At 42.1% G+C, this 15,232-nt stretch overlaps 1 protein-coding gene across 13 annotated transcripts in view; it reads left to right on the forward strand.

Moving 5' to 3' along the window:
- GRIA1 (glutamate ionotropic receptor AMPA type subunit 1) overlaps positions 1-15,232 on the forward strand; it is a 394,307-nt gene that overhangs the window by 52,743 nt on the left and 326,332 nt on the right. For 10 of the 13 annotated variants that reach the window (XM_077137459.1, XM_077137460.1, XM_077137461.1 and 7 more), the window contains one exon: positions 6,745-6,852. The exons of the other annotated variants lie outside the window; for them this stretch is intronic. In XM_077137459.1, coding sequence (XP_076993574.1) covers positions 6,745-6,852 — 108 coding nt within the window. The remainder of the gene's footprint in view (positions 1-6,744; positions 6,853-15,232) is intronic. 13 annotated transcript variants of the gene reach the window in all.

Here is a 15,232-nt window from a genome sequence, read left to right on the forward strand (position 1 = left end):
ATATTCAGGATATTAAACCCTTATCAGATAATGTAGTTTCCAAATATTTTTTCACATTGCATAGGTTGTCTTTTCACTTTCATAATAAAATCCTTTGATACATGAAAGTATTTAACTTTAATGAGGTTCCATTATCCATTTTTCTTTTGTTGCTTGTGCTTCGGGTGTAAAGTCTAAGAAACAATTGCTTAAGACAGGATCCTTCCCTACATTTAAGATGCTTCCCTACATTTTCTACTAGGAGTTTTGTAGCCCTAGTTCTTATATTTAGGTCTTTGATCCATTTTAAATTAATTTTTGTATAAGGTATAAGATAGGAGTCCTCTTTCATTCTTTTGAGTATGGATATCCACTTCTCCCAGAACCATTTGTTGACAATACTATTCTTTGTTAATCTGCTGATCTTGGCAGTCTTGTCAAATATCAGTTAGCCAAAGATGTGAGGGACTATTTCTGAACTCTCAGTTGGATTCCGTTGGCCTATATGTTTATCCTTGAACACACACTTAGTAGCAAACATCACCTCCTTCATAGTTTGCTGGACCAAGCCAGTCGTAGGGCCAGTTCTAACTGCAAAGGGAGGCCATCATACCATGTGACTAGAAGGGCAACTGGAGAATTGTGAACAGCCCTAATGTTATCATTGAGAGAGTTTGTGAAGATCAAATTAATTAATCCATGTAAATAATGAAGAAAAAGCCCTGGGATACAGTAAAAAGTCCTTAATTAAGTATTAGTTCTCCTTAATCAGTAAATTTCTTCCTATAGAAACTCTCCCATGCAAAAATTTTCCATCTAATATGTTGACCCCATCTCCCAATGTACTCATCCTATATTCTACCACCTCATCCCTTTTGTTCTCCAAACCTCATGATGTCATCCTTCAGCGATTCCCTTATTGTCTTATTGGACAAAGTTCAGATTCCCAAACATAACACTTGAGAGCCCTGCACAATCCAGTCCCAACCTGCTTTGGAACTTTCTCTCTTGCTCCTCTCTAACACTTTGGCTCTGCTCTAGCTAGCAGGACCTACTCTCTGTCCCCAAAATGAGTTTCACAAATTGCTGTCTCTGGCCTTGATATATACCATTCCTATGGTCTGATCTCTCCTCCCCTAATACTTTATTCCTTTTCCTTTCTGAATTCCTATATCCTCCATAATGCATTTTGTTTACCATGTCCCCCAAGAAGCTTCCCCTTCCACCACAGCCTGCAGTGATTACATTCAGGACTGAACTTCCTCAGTGTTCAGAAACTTTGCTACTAATTTGGTACTGAGCTCAGACTGCTTTGAAAGCTTTATTTTATTTAATATTTTAATGCTTTTTATGTTGTTGGTTTCGTGAAAAGAATGCAGAATAGTGTATCAGATAGATGTTGGTTTAAATTTCAGGTCTTTTATTTACTGGCCTTGTGGCCCAGTGCAGTTCAGCCACTTCTCTGAGATTTCTGTTTCTCCCCTGTACCATGGAAGTGATTATAGTTACCTCATGAGGCTTTTGTGAGGCTAGAAGTAAAAACAAGATTCTGTGCCCTGACTATATCTTACTACCTAGAACAGTACCTGGTGCATAATAGGCAGTTCTGTGAATATTGGTTGAATTAATGGATAACTATTAATCACCAGCCATGCTTACCATATGCTACTTTTCTCAAAAAAAACAACCAGAACAAACAAAAAACAACAGTAAATCCCTTGAAGAGAGAGAGAGAGCTTTGAAAAGTAAATGCTCTTTGGAAAAGAAACCATGTACAATGCTTCTCAATTTTTTGTAGAGGTAACAAGAAAGTTCACTAAAAATGTTGATCATTTGAGTCAAGACTTGCTGAATCAAAACTCCTGGAATAGGGCCTAAAAATCTGCATTGATAACAAGTATTCTTAACTTAAATTGGGTTGTTTGTCAACATCTGCACATTATGCTTTGAGAAATCTTGTCTTGGGAGTGCCCCTCTTGACTAGATATAAATCCTTCCACATAAGTTTCTGCAACATAAGTCACCAATAAGGAGGAATGAACCTTCTATCCTTCTTAACCATTCTCCCTGCATAGCTAATTCATTTAATTCTTGGGTAGAGTACTCTTAAAAATCAGTTCATTAAAATTGAATTAATCTGTGTCCTCTTAATTGGTATAGTGTGTGCTTTCCTAAATGGGACTAGGTTTGAAAGTGAAGATGGTAACAATTCTTTAGAGTAAGCTTCTCTCCTTTTACTTAATTTTATCTTTGTATCCAGTGTCTTCTGTTTAGCATTTAACTCAGGCATTTTCACTTTTATGGAGAACCTTTGTTGATGGATTGAAAAGTAAAATTTCCTAATTGTAACCCCAGTGGACCTGTGATAGTAAGATCTTATGGATTTCTGGAAGTACTGCCCTAAAAGTCAAAGATTGCCTGTTAAGTCCATCTGATAGTTGATAGAAGTCCAGTGAAAATATTTGCTATCTTTTGGCAGAGCTGTCCTTGGATAAATAGTGATCAGACATGCTCAATCTTAGCAATGTCAATTTAGGATCTCTCAAGGATTCCACTATTTATTTAACTAAGGTATGGCCCATGGGACATACATCACCTATTGAATTTCAGGGCTTAGCAGTTTATTAGAAGTGTGCACAATGCTTACAAACAAAAGGCCCAACTCATCTAATCATCAAAGTGATTTACCTTTTCCTTCGTTCTTTTCAGTCTAGCTCAGTGGTTCTTACCTGGCATGATTTTGTGCGCACGCACGCACACACACACCCTCTTCCCCAGGGGATATTTAGCAATATCTCGGGGCATTTTTAATTGTCAAAGCTGGGAAAGTGCTATGGGCATCTAGAGGCAAGGGGTGCTGCTTAACCTCTTGCAATGCACAGGACAGTTCCCACAACAAAGAATTATCTGGTCCAAAAAAAATGTCAGCAGTGGTGTGGTTGTGAAACACTGGTCCAGTTCTTTCCATTGGCTAAGTGCTGGACACTGGTCCCTCTGATATTTTAATGTGAGGAATTTGGATGGGCTACTCAGTATTCCTTGTTCACAATCAACTCCAGCTGGTTGCCTTCCCTAAGTGGGAAGGTGAGGCTTGAAGGACGTGGGTCATTCCATTCCCCTTTTCCTCAAGCCTGAAAAAGGTCTCATATGGTGGAGTTGAAAGTGAGAAAGTGGAAACTGTCAGTGACAGCTTATGCATCAAGCATTAGTGTTCAACCCTATAATTGGAGCCCCAACCACAAGTCTCTCTCCTGGTTAGCTGTAGAGACAAGGGGTTGGACTTCACCAGATGGTTTTTTCCTTTCTGTCTTCCCTGGTCCTGGTTGGAAAACATTCAGCTTAGTAATTGAAGCATCTCTTTAGGTACACAACTGGTGCTTTGATTGATGAAACTTTGTTAGCTGTAATCATGGTGTAGAACAGTCAGGATGGAGGCCAACTTTCCTATTAGCTACTTAGCAACAGTAACTCATCAGTGGAAAACAAAGCCAGTCCAGTGGAAATTAAAAAGAGGCACTATGTGCTGAAAAGATCACTGGATTTGATCCAGCAGACCTGGATTTGAGCTTTGGCTCTTGAACTGGCTAGTGGGCCTCTGTTTTTTTATCTGTATCATGGGGATAAAAATTCCTGTCCTGGTGCACTGAGTGATGGAAAGGTTCAATAAGAAAGCTGTTAACTTGTTCTTTAAAAGATACAGCAACTGACTCCCCAAAGTGGACTTTAGGATTAGGAAAATGTCTTTATTTGCTAGCTACAGTCTGTGCACCCATCTTTAGGAATCACTGCATTGTCATTGAAGAAATATTTTTATAACTTCAGAAAATCAGAAAAATGGAGCTAATATAGTGAAGCAAAATGTATATTTTATGGGAATCTTTTATTCTGAGGTTATGTCTTCTTTGTTGTTGTTCAGTTGCCTTTTATGTTGTGATAAATGGTGGTAACAGAGCAGGATATTTTATTTTGTTTTAAAACATCTCCTTACATGGAAATATGAAAAATTAACATTCTGTTCAGTCCCTGAAATACCTTTCAACTTTGTTCTCTACTATGAAATCCCAGTTCAAGGGAACTTTGGAGGAATGGTATTGTTGCAAGTGATGCATCATGCATAAGTTTGTGTGCATGTAACCTTAATGTATATGGCATGTTAGGAAGACTCTATATGTGCTTTATTAGTTCTTACAGCAGCACCTGAGGGAGGCAGAACTTGTTTGCCTAGGATTGGCCTGAATTGCCATGAGGTTGAATGGAGGGGCAGGGCAACCAAGCAGAAAGATAAGTGGATTTGCACTCAAGAGCTGACAATCCCCTTTTGGGTTCAGCCACTTATCAGTTTAGTGACTCCAGCTAAGCTTTCAGAGTCTCAGTTTCCTCATTGGCAAAAGGGAAGCTGATACCACCATCTCAGGGGGTTGTTGGAGTGATTAAGTGAACTAACATGTGGAAGGGGCTAGAGACTAGATAGAACTTGGTGTAAAATGTGCCGAGGAGTCACACTTATCTCTTCTCTGCCTCAGAATATCAGCAACCTCACTGTCCCCACTGTACCCATCCTCACTTCGGGGATCATATGGTTCAGATGGCTTAACCAGTGGTTCAGAAGCTTTTAGAATATCAGAATCACCTGGAGGACTTGTTAAAACACAGATGACTGCCTCTGCCTTCCCCTTCCCCTTCCCCTTCCCCATTCCCCAGAGTTCCTGATTTGTTAGGCTCAGGGTGGGAGAAAAATGGCGTTTCTAACAAGTTCCCAGATGGTGCTGATGCAGCTAGTCCAAGGACTATGTTTTGAGGTTGACTAGATTAAATGTTTCCTCTTTCCAGCAACCGTTCTCTATTATGACTTCAGACTCTTGGCTACAGTTTTTCTGGCAAACTTCTAAAACTGACCCTCTTCCAGTATTTGCTATCATAGTAAACACACCTCATCCACCCAGGAAATAAGGCCTATATACCTGCTTCTCTCTCCCTGACATTCCATCCATCTTCAGGTCTTGTTTTGCTTGCCCCTGGCCCAGTCTTTGAATCCATCTCGTCAGACCCTGCCCCCACCTGGTTTGAATTGTTGTCCTCCACTTAATGGCTCTGACTTTACACAGGTTGGTCCTCTGAGTAGATAGAGGTACAAAGAATGAGTGGGTCTCCCCCACCTCAAAAACCTAATTAGTATGCCCTGATGGAAACGTTGGAGTATGGTCTATTGTCTATAAACAGAAACAATTACTGTGGATTTTCTCATTAAGGTCATGTTTGCCTATTTTTTGTTAATGAGAATCCATTGTTTGTTGTGACTGAGTAGTCTTTCTTCCAGTCATTTCTGCTTCACAGTAGGAGGCATCTGCTTGCAGTCCAGGGGGTGAATTACTGTCTTGTATTGTCTGACAGGGCCGTCCCTTGGGGCACATCTTTTCAGAATGTCAGTTCTCAGAGAGGTACCAGAGGGCAGATTTAGACTAACAAATTATCATCTTTCTCACCAGCAGCCCTTGGATTCCTGGGCTCCTCCCTAAGGGACCTGAGCCCAGATTCAGAGTTTTTGTCTAGGACTCATCATAACATCTCTGCTCAGGCTTCTTGGAAGGAGCACTCACCAGCTTATAAGGTACCTAACCCCACAGCTCAATCTTGTCTCAGATTTCTCAAAAGGAGAGTAGAAACTTAAAACTGTAATGGCCCTAGAAGAGTATGAGTTGACCTGGTCCCATTAAAGTATTCATGAGGATCAGGAAATCTTCTTAGAGCTGGTTTCACTGAGCAGATCAGAAAGAACATGTAAGAATACCAGGTCCCTAAATATCAGGAATGGGATAGGTGGGGGGAGAGGTGCAGGATGACAGACTGGAGTCTCAAAGATCCATTTAGTCTTGTTCACAAGCCCTGAGAGAGGATTTGGAAATTGAGCCTGGCCTTGGGCACTGTGAACATCCTGAGGCTTTTGGCAGAGGAGGTTTGAACTCCTAAACCTTCTGCTTTGCTTGGAGGTGACATTTGTGGGTAAAGAGCAGCTTTCTGGGAATTCACACAGAGAAGTGAGCACTGTTCAGGCCCTCTGCTGTGTACCTTTGGGCAATCCAGTTTCCCTCTCTGGGCCTCATTTCTCTCATTTTTGAAATGAGATCTTAACCTCTGCTCTGCCTCCCTCACAGGAATGCGTTGAAGCCCAATGTGCTGCTGCAGTGATGGCAGCAACAACCCTAATTGTGTGAGCACTTGCCTTGTGCTCAGCTCTGTGGATTGTCTTGTGCATTCATGTCAGCCCATTCTCACAGCAGTCCTGTGAGGTAATTATTATCACTATAGACCATTTTATAGGTGAGGAAAGTCAGGCATAGAGAGGTTAACTAGCCTGCCTAAAGTCACACAGATAATAATGGTAAAGTCAGGATTGACGCCCAGCCATGTCTGATTCCCCTGCTTTTAACCACTAAGCGATACTGCTTTGTGATAGATGTTAATTTTTTGTGTGTGAACTTTAACTCATGAATGGAATATGATTTCCTTGCCATGCCACCACTTGCTCTCCAAACTTTAAGTGGATCACAGCAGAGCTTATGTCCTTGGCTGCCTCCATCTTGGTTTCTTGGCTGCACAGGTTCATCTTTTCTTTGTTTCCCTCTTTTATATTATGAAAATGAGAAGCAGCTGTGAGCCCTGCAGATCACAAATGAGATCGCAAGAGTCTCAACCTCTGCTAACAACTAATTCATTACTCCGTGCGGACAGTTTCCGCTGTGCTGTTACAATCTATTTGGTTTGCAGGTGCCGTATGGAATCAAAAACAATTTGCTCAGCAGTCGGGCCCGGGTGGTGTTTGCATTCAGACAGAGGTGCTCTGTCTCCCCGTGGTCCTGAGAAACACCCTTTCTGGTAAGGAGCCATTTCCCTGGGCATGAAAGGCTCTGTGCATGGCTGAAAGAGACGTGAGGATGCATGTGGGCTTGGAAAGAACTCTTCCCTCCTATACCTTTCAAGAAATACTCAGGGGATATTTGTTGAGCACCTGACAAGTGCCAGGTACTGTGCCAGAAGCTGGGGATACAGTGGTGAGAGGATAGACAGCATCCCTGCTCTCATTCTGGTTGAGAAGAAACAGGCAATGAGAGAGCCAGCAGATCAGTGATGGAGATAATTTCAGATAACAATAAAGGGCAGTAACTGTGTGATGTGATACAGAGTTGCTGGGCTGTGAGGGACAGAGCCTTTAGTTAGGATGCTCCCAGGGGACTTAGCTAAGGAGGGGATATTTAAGCTGAGATGGAAATGGTACACAAGAGTTGATCCTGTGATAATGTTGGGAAAGAACATTTAGGCATAGGGGATTTTCCAGTGCAGAGGGTCATAGCTAACTCCAAGTTGTGAAAGCTCAAGAAATAGAAAGGTGGTCCAAATATATTGGAAGTGGTAATCCCTAGAGGTAAAATGCTGGGAGAGGAGGCTGGTGGGTCAGCAGGGGACAAATTATGCTGGGCCACTTGGCCACAGTCCTGCCTAGGTGACTGGCTCTTTAAGGAATCCTCTGGATTTCAGCCAACCAAGGTTGGGGCTGCTCTCTGTGTGTTCATCAGGTATCTGAAGTCTGACTCTGAGCCCCTCCAAGGCTAGTACTATTTCTTTCTCTGCCCAGTCAAATCTTACACTGCACTTGGCACACAGCAGATTCTCCCAACAGCTGGATGACTTGAAGGTGTAGCTTTTAGAACGTACTGTAGACCACAGAGACTTATTTCGCTTATACCCAAAGAAGAACTTGCTTATATTTTGCAAAAAGGACTGCTTCAATAGATACTGAGCTCCCTGTTATTAGAGCTGTGTAAGTAGCAGATGGAAAATCAATTGTCAGAAATGCATTGGATTGAGTAATAGTCACAATATTTTGCAATAGGAGTAGGAATTACTATTGTAGTAGTAGTAATGACCGCATTTATTGGACAATCAATATGTCAGGCATTTGAGGTATATTATCTCATTTAATAACCCTGTAAAAAAAGTACTATCATTATCCCTATTTCCCAGTCATGGAGACTGACTCTCTGATAGTATAAGAACTTTGCCCGAGGTTGTGTAGTGAGTAAGTGACAGGTTCCTGATTAGTCCATGCTTTCTTTGGAAACCCTTTCCAAAGAAACTGGACTGTCAGTGTCCATATTTTGACGTTATGTGAAATTAGCTCTTCTTTTCTATCATAAGCCTTTTTGTGTGGTGTTATTCTCTTCGAGCCTTTGCCTGCTTTAGGTATATAGGGCAGACTTGTAGAATTAAATTTCATCAAATGTGGTGGGAAGAATGGTTGAAAAGTTTATTTTCCAGCAAAAGGTCTCCTTGTGGTTCCCCACACCACCCCTTTCTTTTCACTTTCTTTGAGCAGTATGTTAGCTGCCAAAAACAAAGGTTAAACCATGTCAGTAGAGAAATAAAAATAAAAATTCACCAGCCTAGAAAAAATGTTCCCATCACCTTCTTTCACAGTGTTTTAAATGAGGCCATGGCTCCCTGAAGCTGAGAAACAAATTTCTTGAGAAGAGATGAAGGGATTTAAGGAGTGGAAAATGAACTTTGGGCATGAAAATGAGCATACTTAGGGTTCAGTTCATGTGAAGCCTGCTTGTACTCAGGGCCCATCTCTTCCTCTGACCTTCTTTTCCAGATTCCCCTAGCCCTCTGCAGCTTCTTCCATCCTAGAAGCTCCACTTAGATTGAAATGACCAGCCTGAGAGCTGAGACTGGCCTACAGTTGTGTTTCTTTGGGGTAGCACAGTGCTTTTAAACAATTGCATTTGATTGTCTTTAGAGGGAGGTACATGGCTCCAGTTTGACCCAGGGCCCATTCCCCCCAGCCTGCCTCACCCATTCCTAATATTTGCCTGGCCCCTGTATGCATTTCTGTTGAGACCTGGCATAGGGTCTTGAAACTCTGGAGCTGGAAGGCATGTGTAAGATTACCTCAGACAAAATTCTGTGAGCTCTTTCAAAGGAGAATGCTGAATATTGGGGTTTGTGTCATTGGACCTGATAATACTGTATCTATAAAAAGTTGCTGTCGTAATAATTAAAAATTTTAATGATGATACGAACAACCACCGTCAGCGTTTATTAAAAGCCTTTCAAGAATTTGGCAGACCCCGGGCTTAGTGTTCTTAAAAATTGCCCCTGTTTTTCCCTTGTTATATAGATGAAGTTAAGGGGTGTGTCCAAGGTCACACAGCTGATGAGCTTGTAGAGCTGGTGTTTGACTGCAGGCATTGGCTCCAAGACTGCTTCCACAACACACAATGGTGGAGGTTTTACAGAGATCTCAGTCAGGTATTCCAAATCAACATGCCCACAGGTGCCGGGCTCCTAATGTGGTAGAGTGAACCTGGAGGGTGTCAAAGAAACAAGAGTAATGATAAATGGCAGATATACACCCCAGCCTCAATGTGGAGGACACCTAGGAATGCCGTGGGGACCGAGGGAACTTGACAGGGCCAGCCACTACAGGCATCTCGTTTCCAGTGGCCTTGTATGAATGCCTAACCTGGTTTTTCAATGGAAGTTGAAAATTCAAATTATCTGAAAGCATTCAATATGAGGAGATAATTAAAAATTTTTTAAATTGTTTGCCAGATGAACAAAATACACCCAACTTTATGTCACCTCTGGTCATATTCAATCCCCTCATCTCTTACCTGGGGAAACTGAAGAACAGAGAGGTAAAATGATTTGCCAGGGACCAAGCAGTAAATCAGTAGCAAAGCTGAACCTGGCTGGAGCCCAGCGTTCTTTCATTACAAAGTGCTGATTGCTATTCCTACCTGAGGTATGAACTCCCTCCACCCTAACCTGCAACTGTGCCTGCACATCTTTGCTGCCCAGGAAATTTAAAAGTTGATCCCTTCTAGTCCCTTTCAAGTTTCTCCAGGTATTAAGTGGAGACTAGCCCTTCCTTTAGGGTTTAGATGGATTTGTAAGTTGAGGCATTGGTTGGAGAAGCCACCTAAGGTGTTCTTTCTTGCCATCTCTGTTTCTTGGCTGTCAGACTGAGACTCCTAGCTGCATTCTCTGAGGACAGATGGCTAGGCAGCCATGAAACTGGGCAAGCAAAATGTCCCTTTTGACTCTTGATTATTACTCAGTTTCTAGCCTTTCTAGTAAGGGTGTTGGCAGGAAAGGCCCAGCTAAGCCTTTCTCTCCTAGTAGCTTTTCTTGGGTTCAAGGTCTGCTGTTCCTCATCAGGGGTTTACAGGAACCTTAACCAGGTAGAGCTACAGAGAGAAAATTCACTCCATGAAAGAAATTCTGAAAAGTAAATGATTGGGGCTTTGAGGATCTGGTGCCAACTTAGGTGCCAAACCTGGCCCTAGGTTCTTTCCATTCTTTATCTCATTGAATCATGAGAGCAATGCTGTGCAGAAGGTGGTCTGGCTCCTCTAATAGATGAGGGAAATCTGCTTGGGCCTCTCTGAGAGAAAGAAACTTTTAACTCTAAGCCATTGCTGAGGCTCTGTTCATCTCTTTGTTTTTGATCGTTGATATGTGTATATATATATATATATATATATCATAACTATATATGTATATATATAGCTAGATATAGGCCCAAGTGATACTGTGACTTGGTGCAGGAAAGTATTTCTCAAGTTGAAAGGAACAGAGGTTCTTAGGGACTAGGAAAGTCCTCCCCAGAGGGTTGAGAATTCAGCAATACAAAGAGTTCTTTAAGCGAGAAGGAGGGGAAACTTAGTCTAGGTTTAGGGAACAGACCTTTTTCTCTTTAATAATAATGTTTTGAGTTTGAATCGGCCTTTGTTCTTTTCAAAATGCTTCCCTAAGCCTTGTTTGATAGCCAGAATCACCCTGCAAAGGAGAGAGGTTTGGAAATTGGCCCTATTTTCTAGATTCCCTGAGAAAGACCAGGAGGCTTGGGGATGGGGTGGAAACTGCTTCCATAAATGTGCTGCTGAAATAATGGTTCTAGTGAACCTATGCAGAGGTGTGCTGGTTTGAAAGGATGTATGTCCCATAGAAAAGCCATGTTTTAATCAAACTCCCATTTCGTAAAGGCAGAATAATCCCTATTCAATACTGTATGTTTGAATCTGTAATTAGATAATCTCCCTGGAGATGTAACCCAATCAAAAGTGGTTGTTAAACTGGATTAGGTAATAGCATTTCTCCACCCATTTGGGTGGGTCTTGATTAGTTTCTGGAGTCCTATAAAAGAGGAAACATTTTGAAGAATGAAGGAGATTCAGAGAGAGCAGAGAATACTGCAGCACCATGAAGCAGAGAGTCCACAAGCCAGCGACCTTTGGAGATGAAGAAGAAAAATGCCTCCCGGGGAGCTTCATGAAACTGGAAGCCAGAAGAGAAAGCTAGCAGATGATGCTGTGCTCACCATGTGCCTTTCCAGCTGAGAGAGGAGCCCTGACTGTTCGCCATGTGCCTTCTCACTTGAGAGAGAAACCCTGAACTTCATCAGCCTTCTTGAACCAAGGTATCTTTCTCTGGATGCCTTTGATTGGACATTTCTATAGACTTGTTTTAATTGGGACATTTCTCAACCTGTGAACTTATTAAATTCCCCTTTTTGAAAGCCATTCTGTTTCTGGTATATTGCATTCTGGCAGCTAGCAAACTAGAACAGGAGGCATATGGGAGAGTGGGGACAGGGAGACGGGGAACAGAATGCCATAAGGAGGAAAGTGTTGGTCTTGGAGATCTAGAGTAGAGTCCCAGCGAGCACTGTCAGGGATGAGAGGACTTGCCAGTCAAGAATCCAGAAAAGGAGCTGAGGGCACTTGTAAGAGAGAAAGTGTTTCTGTGGGGGTTGGGCTATGTTTCCTCCCCCTCCTCTGTGGAGGAGCTGCTTTGAGCAAAAGCCAGCTAGGGGCCCACTTGAAGGACGGTATCTCCTGGGAGATGCTGGGGAACCTGCTTAGGCCTCTCTGAGAGGAAGAGAAACTTGTTTTAACGCTAAGCCATTGCTGAGGCTCTGTTCATCTCTTTGTTTTTGATTGTTGGCATGTACTTATATATGTATATATATGTAAATATTATATATAGATTTAATTAGACACATACATATGTGATTAAAGAAGTTGTAGATTTAAGAGAACTCATGCATAGAATACTGAGTTTCCATATACCACCCTAGTATTAACACCTTGCATTAGTGTGGTACATTTGAGTTTACCTTTTTGCCTTGAGTCTAATTTGAGGGAGTATTGGGATGTGGGGAACACCAGGAACCCTTCCCTCCCATATTCCCCAAAGTGGAAGAGTTCTCTTTACCCATCCAGCTGTGGGAAATGTCTTGGGAGGCTGACACCTGGACACCACATAAGTGACTTAGCTTGTTGGGTGATCATTCACAGAGTGCTTGGTCACCATAGTTTATTTACGTATCCCTGTGAGGCCAAGTGGACCTGGACAGGCAACTGGTGAAAGGTTTCCCAGGAAATGGTCTCCCCCACACAGGTCATTGTAGCTTGTCTGTCCTGGTTAGCCAGGGTCTCAGTCATCTCTTCAAAGGAAGCTTTGAGAAGGAGACCATGTTGGGTATTGAAAAGAGAACTGGACTAGGAGATAGGAAATCTAATTCACATCTGATGCTGCTGTTTGCTGGATTTCAGAAGTCCTTTCCCATTTTTCATTTTTCTGTCTGTAAAATGTGAGTGTGGTAGTGATGGTGGGGCTTTAATTTCTACAATCTTTGATCAGGTCACTTCCCCTGTAAGTCTCCCATGCCTTCCTCTTGTAGTGACCCAGCCCTTTCACACAGCCCACAAATGTATGCAGGGTGTGATCCCTGCCTGCCACCATACCCAGGCTTATTTCACTGTCCTGTCCCACCTCAGGGCTTCAAGCATTGAAATACCCTTCTCTTTACCCTTCTACCCTTTCCCAACTAACTCTCCTTCATCTTCAGCTCTCTATTTCAGTACCGTTTCTTTAGGAGACCCCTCTCTAACTCCCCTGCCCAGGTTAGGTTCTTCTTTATATTCATTAATAAGTATCCTACATTTTTCCTTGAAAGCATTTATGACAATGGAAATTAAATAATTGCTTATCTAATGATTTGCCCATCATTTTATTCAACCAATGAACTCAAGTATGAACAATGCTGGTATTATTCACAACTTTATTTCCAGTATTAGAACCTTCAGGGTCTAAAAGTAGTGGGTGCTTAATGATTATTTTCTGAAAGAGGCACTGCCTATGGTAAGTCCCTTTGGCTTTAGCATTAATAAGGGAAGAGAAAAGGGCCCTCTGGGAATAAGAAGTATATACTGTCAGCAAGCTTCTTGCTTTCCTGTCTTGAAGGGAAGACAGAATATCTTATATTTATCTACACCATAGATTGGACAGCATATCTGACATTTTGGCACAATATAGAATTGACTCACCTGGATACACAATGAAAATAGAGAGAAGCTGATGAAGGCTAGACATTCCTTTGACACCTGGAAGACTCTGCCCACAGAGCCAGGTGGAATCAACTATATCCACCAAAATAGTGACTAGGCAGCCAGGAAAGTGACAAATTAGAAGAGTGAACAGGAGAGTGTAGTGATGGGGAATTCATTTTAATAAATATTTATTGAGCACCTACTATTTATTAAGTTGCTGTGTTTTACTTGCATGTTGATTCAAAGGTGGTGATACTAATTAATAGCTAAGTCTCAGAGAGGATAAAGGATTTACTCAGATTTGTGTAACTTCTAAATATTGGGACTGGGATTTGAACCCAAGTTGACCTGATATCAAAGTTTTTGCCCTTAACCTCTGGGATATATTGTTTCATGTTACAAAAGGAGAAAAACAATGATCTGAAGCTTTGAGGGGTTTATCGGCTGGTGGGTGTTGTACCCAAGCCACAATGAATTCAGGATGTTCACACTCCTCCTTGGTTCTACTTGTGACAGTGAGTCTCAGGAGACAGCTGGCTAGAGGAGTACAAGAGTGCAGTTAATGGCCATAAAGCAGAGAGAGCATGTGGTAGTAAAAGTAATTTTAAAACTAAGACCCTAAAGACCTGAAATCAAGACCAGGGCTTGCTTCCATCATAAGGTACCTCTGCACCATGTTTACTTCTTGTTCCTTTGCCTCGGTTTTGCCATTTGTCCAATGAGGGACTCCGACTCCTCCCAGCCCTTAGATTTTGTTATTTTTAAAAATAGATGTATCCAGTGGAAATGAAACTTCTGAGACTTCCCTCCACCTGTCTAGAATATGGTATGCTCAGCTAACCATGTTGATCCCCTATCTGAATAACTTCCTGCAGGTTTCTTCATGGACAGCATCATAGGGAGTCTTGTCAAAGCTGATCCACACAGAGCTGTTAAGTCTCTGTTCAGGGTTTAGAATTAAGCCAGGGAAGAGCAGGAGTCTGTCTCCCTTTCTTCAGAGTTCCTGTCCAGCGCCCCACGGCCCAGCCATCTGCCTGCTCACAATGAGGGAGCGGAGGAGCTGCTTCTTATTTACAGAACATTTGACCGTGTTAGACTGTGATTTGTTAGTGCTCAGGTGGCAGCTAAGAGAGTGAGGCAGGCTCTCTACCCACCCCATCCCACAGGTGCACCTGTGGTGCTGCCATATTGTCCCAATCAACCAGATGCAATCACCTGTCTATTTGCCCACAAGACAGATGATTAATGAACTTCTAACTATTTACTCCATTTTATATCTGAGTAGCAGTTTATAGAGGGTTTTCCCATTCATTATCATGTTAATTCTCACTGCAGTTGTTACTCTACTCATTTTATACCAGAATAAACTGAAGCCTAAAAGGATGAATAGCTTTCTCATGCCCACCTGCTGAACATTCACCTCTGATCTTTATCTGTTGTCCTCTCTGATGATGTCACCATTCTGTTAGCTTAATTTTTTCCTCCTTTTGCCCACTTTTAATGATGTAGCCTGGAGATAGCTGTAGACTAGTAGTTGGAAATCTCATTTAATGTGGTCCATAATTATTTATTTACTGCTGCCTAAGTGTAGATAAGACCTAGTTTTGGAGAACCTTGCAGTCTAGCTAGGGGCACAGTTTATTCAAAAGCCTGCATTCATTTATTATTATGCAAGTGCATGACCCTGAGATAGAAACAGGTCTGGAGTCCTTAAGGGATCGAAAGAAGGTCTATGTGGCTGAACAAAATAAGCAAAATGAGGATGTAAAGGGTGGCAGGCAGAGGCCAGATCTTATGGGCCCTGTCAGCCATGGTAGGTTGAACACAAGGGCTGTGTAGAACTTTGGAACAGATTACAA

The sequence above is a fragment of the Tamandua tetradactyla genome, chromosome 20 (assembly GCF_023851605.1).
Source record: "Tamandua tetradactyla isolate mTamTet1 chromosome 20, mTamTet1.pri, whole genome shotgun sequence".
NCBI lineage: Eukaryota > Metazoa > Chordata > Mammalia > Pilosa > Myrmecophagidae > Tamandua > Tamandua tetradactyla.